This window comes from Cynara cardunculus, unplaced genomic scaffold (assembly GCF_001531365.2).
Source record: "Cynara cardunculus var. scolymus isolate 2C unplaced genomic scaffold, CcrdV1 Un_Scaffold_652, whole genome shotgun sequence".
Lineage (NCBI taxonomy): Eukaryota > Viridiplantae > Streptophyta > Magnoliopsida > Asterales > Asteraceae > Cynara > Cynara cardunculus.
Genome location: NW_020200601.1, coordinates 95,394 through 117,744, shown reverse-complemented (window position 1 = coordinate 117,744; position 22,351 = coordinate 95,394). Strand labels below are relative to the sequence as shown.

The 22,351-nt window shown below is 35.3% G+C and overlaps 1 protein-coding gene across 8 annotated transcripts; it reads right to left on the bottom strand.

The window, feature by feature from the left end:
- Positions 1-1,330: 1,330 nt before the first annotated feature.
- On the bottom strand, positions 1,331-17,850 carry LOC112501876 (probable helicase CHR10). 8 transcript variants are annotated; one of them, XM_025105622.1, is made up of 17 exons: positions 17,633-17,850; positions 17,547-17,554; positions 16,750-16,828; positions 16,503-16,663; positions 16,268-16,399; positions 15,228-15,390; positions 14,199-14,337; positions 13,838-13,955; positions 13,450-13,539; positions 10,737-10,844; positions 10,463-10,666; positions 5,260-5,385; positions 4,465-5,126; positions 3,263-3,408; positions 2,496-2,660; positions 2,240-2,352; positions 1,331-1,684 (listed from the first exon to the last, which is right to left on the bottom strand). In XM_025105622.1, the coding sequence occupies exons 1-17, from the start codon at positions 17,814-17,816 to the stop codon at positions 1,469-1,471; spliced, it is 2,814 nt and encodes a 937-aa protein (XP_024961390.1). In that variant the 5' UTR covers positions 17,817-17,850; the 3' UTR covers positions 1,331-1,468. The 8 variants fall into 8 exon arrangements, with proteins under 8 accessions (XP_024961390.1, XP_024961391.1, XP_024961392.1 ...); XM_025105623.1 differs by having other exon boundaries at positions 15,210-15,390; positions 16,268-16,324; XM_025105627.1 differs by having other exon boundaries at positions 1,542-1,684; positions 2,238-2,352; positions 15,210-15,390.
- Positions 17,851-22,351: the final 4,501 nt, after the last annotated feature.

Below are 22,351 nucleotides of genomic sequence, written 5' to 3'. Positions count from 1 at the left end.
GCACATACATATTTAGCGGAAACGAGAAATGAATAAGAGTTGAAGTCACAAAATGTAGCGAGAAACCGAGAATTGTGAACGTTTTTTTTGCGAATTGAGAACTTGGTATGTAAACCTCTCAACTAAGACACTTATATATAGTGTTCACAATGCAAAAAATACAAAGAAAAGGGCCAAAAAACAATCATAAACGGCTAGTTTTTTAAAAAATAAAGGCTACATTTTTTTTTAAATGGGCCCGGTTCAAACTGGTCCATTACCGGTCCCGGTCGGTCTCGGTCCCGCAAAACACCCCAAATCATGAACCGGTCCCGATTACCRGTCCTATAACCAGTCATTACCAGTCTTGGGTCAGGTTGGTCCTTTACCAGTCCCGATTGCGGTCCTCCTACAGTCCCGGACCAGACCGAGCCGGTTTAACCATCACTAATTTTAACCTACAAACGCTTTTAGATTTGTTTTATTGAGAAAATATAAGAAAATCTCTAAAAAATATTAGTTAGAAGAGAAAAGTTTGTTTTTTATTATTTTTATCGATAAAGTTTAAAATTTAATATCTATGTGAGATAAATAATGTTTATATATATATATATATATATATATATATGGTTGGGTTCACGTAAGACCAGTTTTTTTTCGTGAGACCCATGAGACCACCTTTTTACGCTTGAAACTTCACAGCAAAAACACTGTGAAGGTAAAAAAATCCAAACCTTCACAGCAAAAATACTGTGAAAGTCACCTTCACAGCATTTTACTGTAAAGTTTCAAATGTAAAAAAATAGTCTCACAAAAACAGGTTAGTCTCACATGATCTCAAGTCTCTCTCTATATATATATATAGAGAGAGAGAGAGAGAGAGAGAGAGTTGGGTTCACATGAGACTAGTCTGTCTTTATGAGACCCGTTAGATCACCTTTTTACACTTGAAACTTCACAGCAAAAACACTATAAAGGTAAAAAAAATTGAACCTTCACAACAAAAACACTGTAAAGGTTACCTTCACGGCATTTTACTGTAAAGTTTCAAGTGTAAAAATATGGTCTTACAAGTTTCATGAAAACAGGTTGGTCTCACATGATCCCAAGTCTATATATATATAATATTCTAATAATATAATTAACATCGGTAATCTCTAAACCGGAGAAGGTCTTAGAATTGAATATTATTCCTTTTTGGAGATCTAAATTTTTGACTCTACATTTAAAGAATCGGACAAAAATGCCCTTAAATAATCTATTATTTTCTCTATTTTCGATAATCTGTTGAAAATGCTCTCACAAATATGAAGACCGTAGGCAAGGGTAACCACAAGATCAATGATGATAGATGACAAATCAACTCACGAGATGAATATGATAGGATCGGCAAATTAGGACGAGTTAAAGGCCAGAAAAGGCCCGGTTTTTGCCCACCTCTACAGTAACGGAGTCCCGAGTACCAAATATATCTAGAGATTAGACATGTTTATCTTACACATTTTACAAGATTGAGACTTTTTAGATATATAACCTTAAATGAGATTCTAATCAAGTCCAGGACCTTCTCAAGAGTACAAAGCCATTCATTCGTATACGCGCCAGAAGGTTTGAATTTAATTAAAAACTCATTTGAAGTCACATATTTGAATGACCCAAATATATCTCCAGAATCCAAATTCAAGAGGATCTTCGAAAATAATACCTGCAAATCATAAATAAAAATCGTGTGAATCATACTATTCTCGACATTCAATAACACTATCATTTTATGGGTGCGGTTTATATGAACTGCGAAACTGAAGATATGATTCAAAATCATGTGTGATGTGAGAGGATATAAACACAAAACTAAAGATCGAGAATGAATAGAAAAACTATACGAACGATATAAAAATTACGTACTTTTGAATTTATATATTGCCCAGTCGTCGTTTGAATAATTGCATGCTCTTGCAAACAAAATCAATATTTGTGGTTTATGGCAACAATCTAAGTAATTATAGTAACCGTGGGTGTTTGGCCCGTTTATATGCACCTAGACTAATCTAAAGAAAATTGAACGGTGCTGATCCGAGAAACAAACCCAAAGTCTGGTTAGTTTGAAGTCGAGACTGACCCATTCGAAAGTCAAAAAGTCAAATTTGGATTCTATTTTTGAAATAGTGGAAGCAAGGAAGGCTACACGATGGAAATGAACAAAAGATGCCAAAACAATACTTATGGAAGCCATCACTTCTTTTTGTGGAAGGACTTACACGTAAATTTTTATGCCGTATAAAGCAGCGTATTTCCTAAGAAGTCGCTCAACTGAGTACCACTCTGATCGGTCTGAAGCATCCTGATAACCAATTCGTGGCATGTGGATCGAAGCTATTGTAATTCCAGAAAAGAGAACACAATAAGATAACAATATGAGATGGAAGATCATAATTTACACAAATCAACAGAGATCTAGCAATCAGAAGCCACAACCTCACAGAGAGAAGATGAGTTCAAGTGTTGACCATACATACCAAAATTTCGAGCAGCTGAAAATGAAGCTTTTGACAGGCACTGTTCCAGTTCAGGAATAGAGATACCGCTACGTGGCACTTTACGCCTGGGATTATATGTTTGCACCACAGCTAGAGCTACCCACAGACGAGTATCAGCAACTTTATTCTCCTCGTCATCACCTTCTGCACACAGAGGCATATGCAGATAACCTTTACTTATTGTTTGCTAAAGTCAAAATACCTTAGATGGCCTTCAATTAATGACATAATATAAATAAATAGTCATCATGACGATGGATAAAGGTGTAATCCTAACTTCAAGATTCCCAACAAAGGGAATGTTGCAAATTTCATGAGCATGACAAGATTGAAATTGTAGCGAGGAGTGTCCCAAGTGATTGTGCAAATTGTGAATCATATATTAATTTATAGACGACAAAAGAAAAAAGGTGCACGAGTACACAGAACTATTTTGTTGTGATAGCTGTGACCTCATGTTTGTCAACCATAACCTAGTTTTATCAAACATGACTAGTTTATAAGCAAACAACTAGCTTATTAGCCAACAGCTAGTTTTTCAGCTAACAGTTAGTTTATCAGCTAGTTTGCCAAACATTGCCTTACCGAACTTCTTTAGTGCCAATATTTGGTCCAGAGTGCACCAAAAGAAGAAAATGGTTGTCACATAAAAACTTGTCAATACTATGCTAGGTCCACAGTGTTGAACAAACAGGACACTCTTAAACAAGCGCATTAATCAAAACCTTAAACATTAAGATGCAGACCTGTAACTTCTATAAGATGAAGATCACCCAGATGAAGGTCCCCAAATTCAGAAGCTCGTTCATATGCACTTGGAATTCGCGATGAAAGTTTAGCTAGTGCACCAAACATACCACCATGACCCCAGTTCCCAGAATCATCAACACAACTGCAAGAGATTATACTCTGTATGTATGAGTAGCAAGATAAATGTATTTCAAAGCTGTTTTTTTCGAAACAAATGAAGCTCAACAATGCATCCCCGCAGCTATGAAGTCAGGCCTTCGTTGCTAACAAACTTTTTGTGTTCAGAAAAAGAGAATAAACTAAATCAAACGTGCCCAATATATCCCGCACAGAGGTGGAGTCTGAAGGTGGGATGTATGCAGACATGTTCTCTACCCAGAGAGTAGAGCGGTTGTTTCCATGACAAGATAAAAAGAATGAGAGATGATATTGGAACTATTGTTTTGTTTCAGTGAAAAGATGTATATTCACCTGACTGATTCAAACTTTAACAACTTATAAGAAGACAGGGTTTATATCCATTGGAATTTACTGGTACTGTCAAATAGATAAAGCTTTCAAACAGATATAGCGGCTATGCTAATCATGATCAATCAGACTGTATTTCATCCCAAAAGCTATCCAAGAGAGACATTACAATCTACATTTATGTAGCACAAGACTCGCTAAAATCAAAAGCGGCTATATTTCTAATGCTTACTGTTAGACAAACATGGAATAAGTGAAAACATAAACAACACCAAGATTGTGGGGGGAAACATGAGAGAGGTATTCATTGCAAAGAATCTAGGGATTACGCGGATGTAAAATGACTCATGAAACCCTAGCAAAGCTAACGATGCAAACATATATACCTACAATAGTTGGGATAAGAATTAGGTCCAAGCCCTCTGCAAATTTTCTGGGGCAAGTTATAAGACATATCCCATTGCTTGAATTCATAACATATTCAATACTTATAGAACGCTCATAATAGATGACAATCTAAACAAGTAATCTGCATACACCTAGCATTTTAATAAAAGAAAATATGAAACCAAAAGGCAAAATACAGTAACAAACTATTGAAAATGATAATATATGAATTACAACCTCAAATAACAAGACTGACGAGGGAAGAGACATGGAAAGAAAGGTGCATGATTGTATCTCATATGTTACCAACACTCTTAGAGATAAAAACAAGGAAAGTAATTACCTGAATATTATAGAAGACTCTGATGGTGAAACTTTAGATGGCTGTGTGCAGTCTCCATAAACAAAATGTACCGAACCAGAATCTGACAAGATATTACCATCTGCCGGACACACAACATCCTTGACTGACAGTGACTCGTATCCCTCAGCTTTCCATCTTGCTAGTTTCTTCTCCTCAGCTTTCTTCCTAATCGACTCCATTTTGAGATGCTTCTCCTTAGGTAAAGATCTCTTATTCTGCTCCTCTAACGCAGAGTTATGACATGTCTCTGATGTCTCTTTGAGCTTCTCAACCCAAGAAAGATATGAAGCTTCATCTAGAATGGGCTCAAATTCCTTAGATGATGGGCTTCTTGTAACATAAACATGTTCACTTAATACATTCTCTGAATTGATCTCAACCTTGCCACCCTCTGTTTCTGATCGGCCTCCATGTCGGAATGCTATTACCTTTTCGACAATTGCATTCACTTTTGACCTGTCTAGTTGATCCGAACTCTCTTCGCTTTCGGTGGTGGGATCAAACATACGTAGCCCAAGTACAACAGAACGCAGATCACCAGCTGCAACTCCTACCATATCTTTGCCTTCCTTGTCTGTAGCATCCTCACCCATAACGTCATAGCTCAGTTGCAACTTCCTCTCTGCTCTATGCATGATAACCTGCAATGGATATTATAATAACTGGATGTAAAGCATGTTCAGCTCTATAAGAGATTCCTCCGAATTATGATTCCATGATTTAAAAACTTTTGAGTTCCCTGTATATTCAATTGTTCTATCAATCATGACTGACCTCCTCCACCGTGCGCTCAGTAACTAAATTTATAGATAACACATGGTTCATTTGACCAATTCTATGTGCCCGCTGTAGAGCCTGTTTATCCACCTGTGGATTCCAATCCTGCTCATAAAATATGACCTGCATTTGGCACCATCCTCATTCCTCAGTGAGTCGATAGGACCAAAAGCTAAAAACGTACTTACTTTAATCAGAAGAGAAGAATATACTTGAAATTCCCTTAGAAGTAACTATACAGACAGTTTTACAAACATCATATAATCAATACTAAGGATCCGGTGCATTGTTAAGGCACGCCTGTTGAGTGATTTTTAAATATGAACATTTTCCCTGCCAAGGATCCTTCACATAATCTCATTGTGAGAGGTACAGGACTTGTAATAAATTCTTAAAAGAATAACCTGGAGAGGGTCAGGGTGGGAAGTGACCGATAGATGTGAAGCTATAGCTAGGAAATAAAGAACTGCAGCTATCTTCTTAGGAGGTTACAGATTTTCTTTAACCCAATCAGCATGTAATTTTTGTTTTTTGGCATCCTACAACCAACATTGAAATTATGGAAGGCATAATTCTACCTCTTATCCGGAATAAGACACTCAAGCAGGGGAGCATGGTCAGATAAGCATATAGCACGCCTTCAACTGACAAAAAATCTTAGAAGAGCATGCACAAAGCAGGCAACTTAAATACTAATTAAATACAAACCCTCCTTCAGAAGTTGATAGTTATAAGATTACAAGACTACATAACTATCAGGCACGAGACACCAGCTTTTGCTGTACTTTTGCAATATTAGTTAAGCAAAACTATATACAGGATATGGTAGTTCTCAAAGACTGAGAGAAACATGATATATTACCAAGGAGCAAGAAGAAGATGAAAAACAATGAGAACCAGATGGAGAGAGTGAACACAACAGCAAAATCAAATTCTTAAATCATTGGATGATCCATCTCTATTATCATATCATGTTAACCACACCTACTTTTGGTTTGATACAAATGGATTACACCAAGGATTCAGGCTTGTATATCCTCTAAAAATGTGTTGACACAATGAAAAGTACGTTTGGTGGTGTGAATGCAAGTACAAGTCCCTTGTGGTTGGTAATCTAGGGATGGTTTCTTCATCCGTCCATCATTATTGTCATTGTTAAGTACTTTGTCTTGTGTTTTATACTTCTTTTAGTTCCAGAAAATCAATCATAGTTGATTAATTTCCATCATCTCTTTTTATCATCCTATTCCCACCACAGCACATCTTATGGTGATGTTGTGTTGATCATTGTAAATATTCAGTAGGTGATTTTCTGTGCACTTGCATGCATTGCTTGCGTTTTCATTTTCTCATCATTCATTCACCTAAGCATCTCCTATTGGGTCTCTTAAGGGTCATCATGAATCTCTGAGGACTAATTCATGGATGTACAAAATGACTCTCCACAGTCCGATTTCTGCCATAAATCACAATTGTGCTAGACTATTGGTACTGTTTTGAAGAGCAGTTTATAGCTGTATCAAGATTGTATCTCTCTGCTTTGCTTTAGTTTCATGACGTTTTGAACTCCAAAACACGTGTAACAGCAGGGTATACTTGCTGTCACAGCACCATAGTTGTGGGGACTTCATGACGTGTTCACGGTATAACGGTAGTGATTCCCACCCCACCCACCCCCAACCCGGGTCTGTAATAGATAGCTTCTTATGTATATATTCTTCATAGTATTTGCTTGTCATTTCACATGAATTTATAGTACGTGATACTCCAATTTCACAACTTGTTGCTGTTCAATACTGTAAGTTTCTATATGCCCATGACACATGTCGCACAGCAATACTGCTAAGAATACGTAAACCTAGAAGTCGCACACAAGGAAAGCGTATGCTTCGATATGGTTATTGGATAATCAAATGCCCGAACAATATCAAGCTGGTTATTAATTGTTATTCTCGCACAATAATTAAAGTATGTGTTAAAAGTGTAATTATGATAATTACAGGGTTTTATGTGTAAATGTATTTACATATAATTTTATTATGATTAATAAAATTAAATAAAACCTTTATTTAGGCATAATATGTTTTTCAATAGATGGACCTAAGGTTTTTAATAGAAACCTTATTCTTCTATGTTAAAAAGAACACATACTAGAAACCTAGGGTTTAGAGCTAGCACACGGTTGAGGCCTAAGCATGTTCATGTGTGGATGTGTTGTAGAGGAAACCTACTTTGGTTAATGGTGCCCCTGTCAGATTCTGCTACAAACCCTAAAAGGTAACATCTAAACATCCTATGGTTTGTTTAGATTCAGTTAAATGTGTCATTGGATCTGAAAAGGGTTTCTTTTTGAAAAGTTTTCTAAAAGAAGTAACCTAATTAAATCAATTTTTAATTTCCGCTACATTTTTATAAAGTTACTTATAAACGAAATCCTACAATACCAACATGTCCAGAAAGTAAATCCACATCCTTCATCTATTTTTAGTAGTAACATGAATTGTTTTTCATGTTCTAAGCAAGTATATTGTGTTTCTATAAATTACATTAGCCTACCAACAACTTCTTGATGAGAACGATTCGAGAACCTTTCTAAACGTCTGTCTTCGCAGGGTGATTTGAAAAGGAATATATCTTTCTTGTAGTGCCTTCCATTCCACTATTCTGATCGAGAAAGAATCTCTTCTGAACGACCAAGTCATAATGAGATTAAAAACCGATGCTTCCTTGGCCGTGTGGAACTAAATTAAGTTGGGTGATAAACTTTTTGCACATACAATGACATGCTTATCAATAAAAAATTAATTTGGACACCAAAGGTTCAAATATCAAGACATGAATCCGTTTTTCCTTATCATCATTTCACTCATTCTGCTCCTAGTCTTCTTCCCACCCAAAACGTTCCTACCTTTGACTCTCACTCCCTTCCCCATAGTTCTGTTGATTCTTCACTTGTCCCTTCAACCAATCCAACCTCTACCATGGATACCAGCACAGACTTACTATTACTCAAAGTCATCTTGTTTATCATCCTCCATCCCACACTCTGAGCATCAAATATTTTCTGTGAGGGGATAAACTAGACCTCACAATCCTCCTCCACATCTTCAAGAATATGTGTGTCACCTTTCATCTACATACAGTTCCTTGAACTCAATTGTTTGTTCTCACACGGTCCTACTATCACCTCCTTTTCTCTCTTCAGCATGTAGCTTTAGATCACTTCCTTTACATGATCAGCAGTTACCAAGTGATATCGATAAGATACACAGCCACCTAATTATGAATCATGAGCTACTAATCCAGTTTGGCAGAAAGCTATGACCAAGGAGTTTGAGGCAAATAGCATATGAACAAGGTTTTAGAAAGCGGAATTGGGACTCGAGGCGTTTTCCTTCCACGCCCTGAGGCGTAAGCCTCGAGGCAGTCCGAGGCACAAGCCTCGAGGAGGTCCAAGGCGCAAGCCTCGATGCGTAAAACAAATAAAATTCATAAATATTAATAGTAAGCAAAACATAGGTCCATACCAAACTTTAAATGTCATAGATTCATAAAATACTAGTTATACGTCTAAAAACATACAATCTACAACTTATAGTTCCCCGTAGCATGATCAAGTTGTACAGCTCCACAATCGTATCCATAATCACGATCACTTTCATCTTCCAAATCCACAGAAAACAGAAAAATAATACAGAAAACTGAAAATAATATAAAAAAACAGAAAACAGAAAATAAAATAATAAAGAAAATATACAAAAGAACAAACATAAAACATTATCATATAGACAATACAATATACATGATATAGAACATATATACTTGACTGAAATACATATAAGATAATATAATACATTATACATAAACTAAAAATATCGACACAAACTAAAAAGCACTTACTTTTCGGGTTGGCCTTTGAGATGAATATCTTCTTGAGAGAGGAAAAAGTAAGAAATGGAGAAGAAAAAAATGTTGTTTGGAGAGGCGTGCGCCTCAGAAACGCCTCAACGCCTCAAGACACCGCCTCACCAATTGAAGCTTAAGCCTCGTCCAGGGACCATGAGACACCGCCTCGTGAGCGGTTTTGGGCGCCTCGAGGCGTACACCTCAAACGATTTTGAAAACCATGCATATGAATCGTCACTAATTTCCGTAATGGCAAGAAGCTCGTCAGCTGCAAATTACGAAGTGAAATTGAAAGCCATGCACAAATTGAAAGATGAAAGGTTTGATTGGCCATCAGAAGTTGCACTCAAAAAGAGGGCTTGGACTACCGTAAGGGTATGTTTGATATGATGGAATGGAATGGCAAAAAATGGAACGCACAAGGTAATGGAAAGAGTCATTCAAACAGTTTCTTCTGTTTGTATCAATAAATAAACGAATTGGATTGATTGGTAAATACAATTTTATTATTTTACTTCTAGTCGGTAAATAATTTCATAAAATCATCAAAATTTTATTTACTGAAATAAAAGATCAATAAAATCCTACGATAAGATTATAATAGAAAAAACTGTAGTTATCTTTAAAAACCAAAGAAATTGAATTAAAATTTCAGTATTTTTAGAAAAATTGGTGTTCCCACAAGGGAACGAAAAAAAGACCCCTCCACCAAGGAATAAAAATCAACCAAATAGAAGGAATCAAATTCCTTACGGAATGATTAATTCCATTCCTTCATGAAAAACAAATAAGTATGTCTAATTCAATTCCATCTTCCTTTATTGCATAGCAAAGGCTACATAAACCTTCTTCACCTTTGGTGAAAATGACCATTTGCTTATTGCTACTGTACTTCAAATGGGATAAAATATGCAACCAGATCGACTTGGATGAAGACATTTACACAAATCCCCCTCCTAGGATGGTGCTCTCTAATCCTAACAAGTCTGCAAACTCACTACATAGGCTAAACAAGACTCAAGACACTGATATGCTAAGTTGTCATGGCTCCTAACACCAGGGGTTACCAAAAACTTCAATAACGATTATTATTTATGCTACAAGAGTGGAAGGTTTTGTCATTTGAACTTTGAAGCAGATAACAGATTTAAAGCAACTTTTAGATACAGTGGTCAAATAAAGACTTAGCAACCCCCGTTATTTCTTGGGCACAGAAATCCATAATGAACCTACAGGGACTGAACTTTACTTCAAAGAAATTTAAGATGGATCTACTATTATAGGGAAGGTTCACCGTGTCAGCAGCCACGAGATTCAAGCCAACACCCCCTGCTCTGGTGGAAATCATAAAGACAAATGCACTGTCATGTGATGCTTCAGAATTGGAACTTCCTATGACCGACTGTTGGCTAAAACTCCTTATTGCAGCAAAGCGCTCTTCAGCCCTAATGGATCCATCAAGACGCTCATAAGGATATTTCCTCAACTCCATATAGTCCTGTATTTCAAAATTTCACTCACATAGCTGCCAGTTTTTTTTCATGGGTAAACAACAGAAGGAAAGATACCTGCAATACGTCAAGTGTATGTGTCATCTGTGCAAACAGAAGAACACGATGTCCAGCATTGCGTAGCTTCTGAAGTAGCCGGTCCAAGACTATAAGTTTACCACTTGCCTGAAAGAATCATAAACGAACACAAATCGTGTTACGTAACTCCGAGAGAGCTCATAGAAAGTCAAAAGATACAAATCAACAGAAGTCCATACAAGCTGTTTCCTTGTTTCATAAAAGAGAAGGACAACCAACAAGTGGAATCTACAACACGTTCTCAAGCAGCAGATAAAGCTCGGCCTTCTTACTTTTAACTTGTGAACTTTTTGATTAATCATTCACACATATCCTACAAATGAATCCATAGAGAACATCTTGCAAGATGCTAGACTCGACATAATAAGTTATCGGACATCACAAAGACTCTCTTGGACGATGTGCTGTTATAAATTATAAGAAGTATTGTTAGAAATTAGCAAATCATTTTGTGTGACCAAGCTTGAGATGATAGAAGGCTTATATGGACAGTGAGACCTTGATTTACTTGTGAACTGTTGTTTAGAAGAAGCAGCTTAGTGAAATTCTTTGACCACTGTTTTTCACATTATATTATATGGTTGAAGACACTAGGAAGAGATGCATAGAACCAAAAGGCAAGACACAGCATGGTAGGATTCGGTTGTGGTGGGGGCACTGTGGTGCTGTCGGCATCTTTTCCAGATGGTGATGATGAGATAGTCATCGGTGGACAAGGAATGGTGCCATCACATAGCCGAACAGGTTGTTTGTGACAAGGAACAGTTGAACCATTGTCTTCCAATAGCCATAGTTGTTTGGTGATAAAGTGAAGCCAAACTTGTGGGAGTTATGGGTGGTTTTCTCGGTTGGAGTGAAAGCTGCAACAGTTGTCATTGGACAGAAGGTGAGGCAGCCGTAGGGTAGAAGACGGGTGCGGTAGCTTTAGGGTTGCCTTGTGATGGCAGCGGTAGGGCGGCAGCGGTAGGACGGCAGCGGTAGGGCGGCAGCCGTAGGGCAGCAGCTGTAGGCGTTTAGGGCCGGCTGCGGTATGGCGGCAGCGGTAGGGCAGCAGCCGTAGGGCAGCAGCTGTAGGGCGTTTAGGGCCGGCTATGATACCAAGATAAACTTGGTAATTGTGTGTGTATATATCGATTACAATCAGGGATATATATAAGAGATACATTTACACTCTAGACCCTCTAATATAATTATATATCTATACTATATTATAAAGCATTTGGCTAAAACTCTTAAAAACTCTTAAACTCTTAAAACTCTTAAAGACAACATCTATTGCTAATGGTACAACCTGCTAAAACCATCCCTAAACCCGTTCATCCCTAAACGATTTCATCCTATCTGATTTCATCCATATCCTATTTCATCAAATACAGAATAAACATCTCATTTTAAATATAAAAAATCTAAAATATAATTAGGATAATTATGAATTCTAACAGAATACTTAATTATTATATTTATAAAATTTATAATATTAAACCAAAAATAAATTATTTCATTATTAAACTTAAATTAAATTACAATAAAAAAATAAATTACATAAATTAAATAAAAAATGATAACTTTTAAATAGTTGATTTGATATTAACATTGGTATTTTTTTTTCAAGTTTTTATGATATCTTCACATTTACATTTTTATCATTATTTTTTTATTAAAAACACATAATCTATACTATATTATAAAGYATTTGACAAAAAACTCTTAAAACCCATTTTTTGCATAAAATACTGTTTATTAATGCATATTACTTATTACCTAAGATTACAAGTAGATTGTGCATTAGTACAATTATTAAAGCTCCATATATGAATTCATGTAACTAACTGCAGATAAACATAATCAAATACAGAATAAACATCTCATTTTAAATATAAAAAATYTAAAATATAATTAGGATAATCATTAAGTTCTAACATAATACTTAATTATTTTTATAAAATGTTATATTATTAAACCAAAAATAAACTATTTCATTATTAAACTTAAATTAAATTATAATAAAAAAAAATTAAAGAAATTACATAAAAAGTAAAAACTTTTAAATAGTTGATTTGATATTAAAATTGATATAATTTTTTTCAAATTTTTATGATATCTTCAAATTTATATTTTATTTAAAAATAAAATCATTATTGTTTTGTTTAAAACGCATAAAATCGTATTATAACATCAATAGAGACAAAGAATAAAATAGAACATTAAAATCAAGATGTGTCTCGCTGCATTGCGCGAGTACTCTTCTAGTATATATATATATATATATATATCACTCTTAATTGTCTAATAGTGCTTGGTAAGAAGAATCAATAATTTTGTAATCATTTCAATGTAATCATGAATTCTTAACCAAGGAGCTTGACAAATCAATGAAGCTAGGAGGAGCGGAAATACAATTTAAAGCTGAGTTGATTCTCTCTGTGCTCATCTCATTTTGGTCTCTTTACCTCTTGCAACATCTCATAAATCCCAAATGTTGTGGCCAAAGCTTATTTATTGCTGGACTCATACAAACAAAATCTTAAAACTCCTTCAATGAACCAACAATTTTAACAGTCCAGAGATTCATTGGTTTCCTCTTTAAGCTTCCAAATCATGCAGCAACATTTTAAAATCCTGCATTTGGTAGGTAAGAAAAAAAAAATTGGAGCTTAATACCACATTCTACTACATGTTACGTTTATGCTACCTGAACTAAGTGTTCACCCTCTTCATATGGTTCAGGCTCTATACCAGCAAAGAGGTAAGGATGACTGCATGCTTTACGTAGCTGTATTACCTGCATAAAAGTAGAACCTTATGCAATCAGAAAAACTATTTTCCAAACAGAATGAGTTACCTCCAAATCCCAATCAAGTACATGAAATCAAGAAACACAAATGGTATAATTGGCCACAAATTATACAAAGAAGGAAACAGAACACATGAACATTATAACTTGTTAGATGATATATGGTATAGAAAGTTTAATTCGAGAAAAAACTGTACTGTTGGTAGAATTAACATCCCCAAGAAATATTTTCTTTTATATGTTCAAGTCATGCATAAAAAGCTTGATAGGCATGAAGTTGGCTTACAATATTCTGCAAGGATTGCTGATTAGAAGTCCCAGAAGACAATGCCAGAAGCTTAGGAAGCTCCTTTCTTAATATTGACAAATACACCCTCTTCTGCAAGGTCGCCAAGGGAGCCATCCTACCAAAACAAAGTTGTTGAGCAAGCTGCTTTTACTTGGCAGAATATTCTAGTTAGATTTCCCTTTTCACTTATATTATCAAAGGATAGAGGCTTTCCATTCACTCTGTGGTTTATATATGATTTACCAGTCTAAATACAGTTTATCCGAATTAAAAAGAATAAGATGAGACCCAACAATTTTCAGAAAGAGGAACATGAAATGAAATTGAGCATGAACAAAGGCCATTGTAAGCAACTTACAAGGTGATTTCAGTAAGAGGTGGCAAAGATAGGGTTCCGGTCTCAATAAGCCTAGATTTTGTTCTTCGAAGCATGAATGCCCCCAAAATATATTTTAAGCTTTTGAACTTATCCTTAACTATTGGTGCACCTTTACCTGCTTAAGAAAAAAAAGGTGGAATAGTCAATGAGCAACCACTGATTCGAACACATTATATCACATTGAACATCTTACATAGAAGGATGCATAAGAACAGTATGTTCATAGCATCAGTCCAATCACCCAAGGTATAAATGATTTCACGATAAAATCTAATGCTATGAAACACTTCTCAATTTTGGCAAACTTTATGAAACCCTCGGTCCTCCACCAAAAATCTTTTTGCAAACAATTTTCACAAAACGGGTCTCCAAGGAAACAGTCACTCTACTATTAGGGTAGAGGTCAGGTTTGCATACATCTTGCCCCTCAGACCCCACTTCCGAGTGGGACATACCAAGTGGGTTGGGTTTTAAGTTTTTTTGGGGTTTGGGGAGGAAGAGGGGTTGGGGGCATTCAAGACAAATATCTGATGGCAAGTTGGTCGCTAAAATTCCTTTTGTAGCGAATAATTTGAATCAACCTATTGATATTGGAAGACCCGATGCATTTTTCCAATGTATCATTTCTGGGTCCAATCGAGTCCAGTAGAAACCAAAGATCTTGAGTGACCGATCCAGCATTTGGGGTTTGGTTTGGTTTAGTTTACAAAATCGAATTCTAACAAAATGATGGAAGTCAAACCTGGATAACATCATGGACCATCAACACAATAAGAAATAATGAACAAATATAGCAACGTCTTCTCAAAAAGCTACATATATATCCTCCCAAATCAAACAATTTAGCACAATCAGAAAAGATGGCCAGAAAGAAGTTGTAATACATGGTCTAGAAGTTTAATGGAAGTCCAAACATCCCAGAGTAACTTTAAGCACATGTGACACTAAGAGAAGGCAGATAATAGTACATTATGAAGAGCAGGATGAAACCTGAGAAAGGATCTCCACCTTCCTTGAATGTAGCGCAGAAATGTTCCAGTGTCCCAAAGATTGAAGTCATACAGAATTGCAAGAGTGCCCAGAGTTCAGTAAGGCTATTCTGAATAGGGGTTCCAGTCATGAGTAGACGCCTGGGCATGATATAGTGCTCTCTAAGAACATTATACAAAACCTGGAAAGGATCAAATCATGAAGCGGAAATACACTACAAGGAAATCTACGTAGCTAGGTGTTAACTCAACATATCTGCATGTCTACTTTTGCTGCAGGATAATATATAATAATTAAATATCAGATTAATAATAGACTTCTGAAGCAGTAAATCTTCTAGGGACCAGATATATAACAGAGAAGAAAAGGTACTGAGCCATATATTATACTATGGATGGGCAGCAGAAATAAAAGTATGTCATCTCTTGGGCTATTATTGGAGGTATTCTATGAGATCCAAGAGTATGGTAAGTAAGAAATATCCGAAGAGGATCATTTAACCATAGCAAGAGCACAAAAAATTGAGCGTTTCTTATCACAACCTATTTTTGTAGCAGAAGTATTTACGGAACGGCTGCTTCTTCAGCATATTTTATGCTTGTTAAGATTATTAACCTGATATCTGCAATTTCTTTAAGGAATATAAGTATATAACCATGGTTCAGAATTACAATTTCTGGTTTTGCAACATGTTATAGGAGCGGCATGACACCTGGAGGGTACTAAAAGCCAATCACGTATAAAATAAATGAAGGAATGCGTAAAATAGAAATAAAATGTTCCGGTTACTATTATTGGTTGAAAATGTAATTTCCATCGATTGGTTTGTGTGCATGAAATTTACAATACATAGAGCAGCTGTTCCAAAATCACAGGTTGTATAAAGACAGAATCAAAACTGGTCCTAGATTTAAGCTATACATATGAAATTAGTTGTACAATTGCTACAGATCATTTTCCTTAATATTATCCCAATGTATCACTATAAATGAAACAATAGATATAACATGCTCCTTCGCAGTGGTAAATTAAATTAACTAGAATAATCTTAAACCTACACTGGAAGGATTTTTAAGTCTTTGCGCCTCATCAATAACAGCATAATACCAAGGGATCTGACAAAGGAAGTCCTGATCAATTAATGCTATATCATATGTTGTAAGGAGCACGTCAAAAGGTAAGGACTGAACCTGCATTATTTAACATGTAAGCATATGCATCCAGGTCAACAAAAATTTGTTCCGCTACCTACTGGTAAGCTGGTAAGCAGGTGCAGCCAGAAGAGGTACTTACATTGGGCGATGATGATTGTTTTTCCACATGTTCATACATTTCCCTTCTCAAAGCACGTCTGTATTGTTTGTCTCCAACATAACGTAGAACCTTTAACTTTGGGGCGAATTTGGTTACCTCGGATACCCAGCCATCAGTCACACTGAGAGGACACAGTATCACTGCAGAAGACATGATATGTTTAAGAACGTAATAATGATCAAAACATGTTATATTATAATTGGCAAAACAGTTTTCCATTGCTCACAGAAGGGTCCGTGTAAGCCTTGACAAAACTTTAAATAACTCAGGAAGGCGATAGCTTGCAAAGTCTTTCCAAGCCCCATCTGCCAATAGCAATTAAATGGCTGAGCACAAGAACTTAATAACATGGCATGGCAGAGTCAAAAGGTTATCTCATACATGCTTTAAGCTCCTAATATTTAGAGATCAATCAAGATTAAGAAAAGCATTGTTCATTAACGAGAAAGCTTAAAGCACGTCCCAAATTAGAAAATTGAATATGAAGAAAAAGAAAAGGTTTTCAGCTGCACCACACCTTAACTGGAGTTATCATAGTTAACCAACGTCCTATAAGCAGCCTCAAACATCACTTTTGAATATCAAGAAAGCATTTTAGTACAATTGTGTTATATTTTACGGATATAGCTTAAATTTTGATGGTAAAGATGAGAACAATAAGATGTTACCCACAAATGAGACATACTTCATCAGTGAATCACTAAATAGAAACTTCATTAAAATTGTTTTATTCCAGCCAATTCTACCAGTTGGGATAGTAACAACATACGGATAGAAACAGAGATTCAGTAGCAAAAAATAGAGAAGGCAATGAACTGAACTAAAATGTACTTTAGAATCTTGGAACATCAAGAATTCATCCTAGAACATAAAATGGAGCAACTCCTCAGATAATCAGAGCTCAGATATAGAACATGATCTATGTTATTGTTGTAGTTGTCGATTCAACAATTATAATGTAACTAAAAAAAATCGATCACAACTTTGCGGGCTTCCAGTTTCCAGGTACAAATGCAACTATACCTCATCTCCTGCAAAAACAGATGAAACAACCAAAATCACCACAATTCTTGTAAATTCAAACGGTCTTGAAAAAGTAAATCCCTTACCGAGAATAACGTTAACACCGGTAAGGTATCTTCGTATAAGCCATGAAAGTCCTTCGATTTGGTGAGGCTTAAGCGTGGCGTTTACACCTATATCGGAGCAGTTGACTTGAGCCTCCGCGGCCGCGCGTGTGTCTCCGTCGAAAACGTACTTCGCGGCGGCGATTAACCTTTGCTCGTAGTCCATTTTCTTGAGATGTGGCGCAAAACGCTACTGAATTTGAATTTTGGTGAAAAGTATATATTCTTTGATGAAATTACCCTTTTCAAATCACGAAATTTACAGAACGTGAAGCGTAGTTCGGAAGATTAAAAAGGTTGTTTCTGTAATCTTGCACTTCTATCGCGGCTGTAACTTGGGAGAAACGTGGCTTCCAAATGATTCCAGTTATACACGTGGCAACTTTTATGTATAGTAATTGAGAAAATTCTTTTAAAAAGACTCGAACCACTTTCTTCCTGAACAAGATTCAGGGGTGTTTGGGATTTGTTTATTTAAAACAACCTGTATTTTTTAACAAAAGTTTTTATTAATTTATTATGGGGAAAAGTAAAAAAAATAATAATAAATTTTACTGTTTAAAACGATTAAGTTATTGGATAATTTTTTGGAACAAATAAAACTTTGGATATTCTAAAACTTGTTAAATAAGTCATTGGACATTACAAAACACATTAGACATTACAAAATCTGTTAAATAAGTCCTTGGACTTTCTAAAATCTGTTAAATACATTTTGTTAGTGGAAAAAATCCGAAAAAACCAATAGACTTTCATATATTGAACGATCAAATCCTTAAATATTTTTTGAACGAAAAAAATATTTATATTTATAAATTAAAAAAAAACAAATATACCATTCTAGTATGAGTGTAGTTCACCTCTTTTTGGGGGAAAAGTAATTGTATCATGCCTTGGGTGATTCACTTTAAATGATGTTAACACGTGCACATTACTTGATGTTGGTTGTGGGTTTGGTAGCTTTGGGGCTCATTTGCTCTCACTAAGTATTGACAGATACTCCACTTCCCAATGTTCCACAATCCTATTCCATGTGACTAGTGTAAAAGTATTGTTCTTTTCTTCCTAACAAAGATTTTCATGGATCAGATAGATTGTTGCTTATTGAAGCTGACCGAATACTTAAGCCTGAAGGTTAAGAAAGTAGGTGTTGTAGCTAGGTGAGGACTTCGGGTACAAATTTGGCTACAAGTTAAGAAGCAAATGAAGATAGGCTACCCATTTCGTGATTGATGCTAAATCAGAAGCAAAGTGAAAAGAATGTAAAAGTGTAATCATATGATTGAACAATTTTGGAGCAAACCTGATTAGACGAGCGGAGACAGGGGTGGCGACGGGGTGGTGCGGCGGCGATGAGCCGAGACAGGGGTGGTGCGGCGGCGATGGGGGAGAGGGAGACGAGAAGGAGACTGGAGGGAACGATGATGAAAACGGGAGGGAACGGTGATGAAGACTGACGAGAGGGAGAAGATGAGTAGTCATCCTTTTTAGGATTTTTTTAGTTTTTTTTTTTTAATTTAAGATTTTACCTTCTATTCAGGTTGCAAGTTACATTTTTAAAGAATGAGGATCTATTTAACATGTTTTAAAAGGTCTAAAGAGTTATTTAATAGATTCTAAAATGTTCAAAGATTTATTTGTTCCAAAAAATTGTTAAATGACTTAATTGTTCCAAACAATAAAGTCCATTGGATTTATTTGAACTTTTTTCTTTATTATAAGTTAGAAAGGTTTAACTTTATCAAAAAATTATTATTATTGGTTTGGCACCGGTATAAGTTGTTTATCCAAAAACTCAAAAGTGTTTATTACCGGTAACACACCGGAATAAGTCAATAAGTTATTTTTATAAGCAATCTCAAGCACCCCCTTAAACGGAAAAAAATAGTTTAATTGTTTTCAAACAATACGTTATTCAAACTTTTGGTTATCTCTTGTCGTCTAATCATCATTCACGTGTTATTACTGGTTATCATCGCCGTTGGCTTCTGTCATCGATTTTCTTTTTTATTGTATATTTTTTGTTTTTTTTATTGCCCATCTTTTTTATGTTTATATATATGCTTTATTAAATTATTATAAAATATAAATAATCAAAAGAAAAAAAAAATAGATTAAAAAAGAGGGATATAATGGCAGGGCCAACGAACGGTTGACGGTATGGAGAATGGACAACAATGGGGAGACAAGAAGTGGCGAGTGGGAACGATATCGTTGTATGTGAGGGGTTTAAATGGCAGCGGGTTTGAGAACCGGAAAATTAATTAAAGTTTTTTTTTTACTTTAAAACCATCCTAGTCTATGGTTACAAGTAGTTTTTTAGGGTAAAAGAATGTATGTAATCAATTTTAAAAATTCGATAGTTTATTTTAAGAAAAATATTCATGAACTATTAAAATGAGAAAGTTCAATAGTTTTTTTCATTTAAAAAAAAATAACTCAGTGATTTAATCATTCACAAACGGGAAAGTTCCCTGAGAGTTTCGTATCAATTTGTGGACACCTCAAGTGACTAACGAGGTCCTAAAGATAACAGTCACAAAAATTTTCAATATTTTTAAAAAGACTTGAATTAACGATCTAGGGAGAAAATGTTGCTTTTTGGACCCCTCTAATATTCATTAGATTGAAAATGTAGAAGTAAAAATTGATGTTAATCGGCGTAAGAGAAAATCAGTAAGGAGGGTTTTAAAGAAAACATAAAAGATTTTCTTAAAGTCACCTAAGGGGCCGTTTACCTAATCACTTTACCCGGTAAGTGCTTACCCGTGAAATTCAACACTATTGTTTACTTACCGGATATGATTTTAGTCCACGAAAACTACATCGTATGGAACAATTTACCCGGTAAGCACTAACCGTGGTAAAAGTTGTCACTCTCACTTACCGGGTAAGACTTTTGGTCATTGTTTTGCTCTTATCGAGTAAAGTTCTTAGTCTTTACCATATTCATCTGGTAAGGTAACGTCAATTGATAAGTGCTTACTTGAGTAAGCGTTCGGTAAACGGCCCCTAAAAGTCATGTTCAACACGACAAAATTGAATTATAAAATTGGAATCGGGCTAAAACAGACTAAAACCGTTTATGTTCGGTTTAAATATCGTATATAAAGGTTTTTTTTTTAACCGATTTTTTCCGGATCATTGGTGTCCAACTCAAAACAGACTGAAACCGTTTACATTGGTTCATTTTTTGATTCCATCTTTTTTATTTTATGGGTTCGGGTTCCGTTAGGTCCATTCTAGTTCTAACCCCGATATAAAAACTGATGTCAACCATCTGTAATTACCGGATCATTCATTATTAAAGCAAAAGATCTTGAATTTCATTATGTTAAAAATTATATTTCGACTTCAGTAACAAAGACTTTGTTTGTCATCACTAATTATCCATTACCGACCATATTGACAAGCCATGTTCTTGCCTTCTGTCATTAAACAAAGTTTAGGTGGGATTGTTCCCTTTCGAGTTTAATTTTTCATTTTATTCTTTGTTTCTGTCGATTTTATAATATGGTTTTGTATATTTTTGATAAAACGATAAATTTTTAATATTTGAATAAAATATAAATTTGAAGACCCCATAGAAATTATATATATATTGTAACACCCTAAAAAATAGTCTAAACCGAAAATATCTAACGAGAACCAGAATCTTAGATAAAAAAAAAGATTTCACCCAACAAAAGTAATAGTATAGCGTTTACAATTCCGCTACTGAGAAGATAAATAACAACCTACAAATCTAGATTTTTTTTTCTAGATTAAAGACGGGTATTTCTATCAATCTCCAAAATGCCGTAACATCAAAAACGCAACGTTCAAAAGTAACAAGGCTATAATTACAAAAGAGTCTTTCACGAACCAACGCTCCTCTCAACCCTTTAGAGCCCCACCGTTAAAGGAACCTAAAAAATAATTATAACAAAAAAAAGAGGGTCAGACTTACGTCTAGTGAGTCCAAACAAAAGAGTTTATGTAAACATAAAGGAACATATATAAAAATATACATGCAAATAGTTGACGTAACTTTAAACAGGAATAGAGACAGTAAGACCTGAATAACTCGAAGTGGAACAATAAAACATCCGAAGATGACGGGGGAGACCCGATTTACCGTTGATTATGACARAYACAAAGTAAGTCATAGATCAACGTTATAGAGCATCACTCACAGGTTTAATACCATCGACATCAACCTAAACCAGTCATGTAGTCGGCCGTGATATTAAGCTCTTTACCTCGGTAATTACACAATAATCACAATGCCTATTACCGAGTGAAAGTGAGAGGATGATTTGGTGATTACATAATAATCACAATGCCTAACACCAACTTACACCATCATTTCCACGAATAAAATAAAACGATATACATGCACTATATAAATATAAATAATGACGTAGTATCATACGATATTTATATATATAGAAAATGAGTCATAAATAATACGTGGGAGTGTCAAGACATCCGAAGATGACGGGGGAGTCCCGATTTACCATTAATTATGACGGAGCACAAAGTAAGTCATAGATTAACGTTATAGAGCATCACTTACCGGTATAAAACCATCGACATCAACCTAAACCAATCATGTAGTCGGTCGTGATCATAAACTCTTTTATCTCGGAAATTACATAATAATCACAATGTCTAAATCCAATATACACATTCCTCGTATAACTTCTAATATAAAAACGA

What these genes read in the sequence shown, in the direction of transcription:
- LOC112501876 (XM_025105622.1), bottom strand. Translation starts at nt 17,816, where the DNA reads ATGGACTACGAGCAAAGGTTAATCGCCGCCGCGAAGTACGTTTTCGAC. An exon ending in AGGCTTACACGGACCCTTCT is followed by an intron (nt 16,664 to 16,749) that starts GTGAGCAATGGA and finishes TGTCTTCTGCAG; the next exon opens with TGATACTGTGTCCTCTCAGT. An exon ending in TATACGGCATAAAAATTTAC is followed by an intron (nt 1,685 to 2,239) that starts GTGTAAGTCCTT and finishes TATGATTTGCAG; the next exon opens with GTATTATTTTCGAAGATCCT.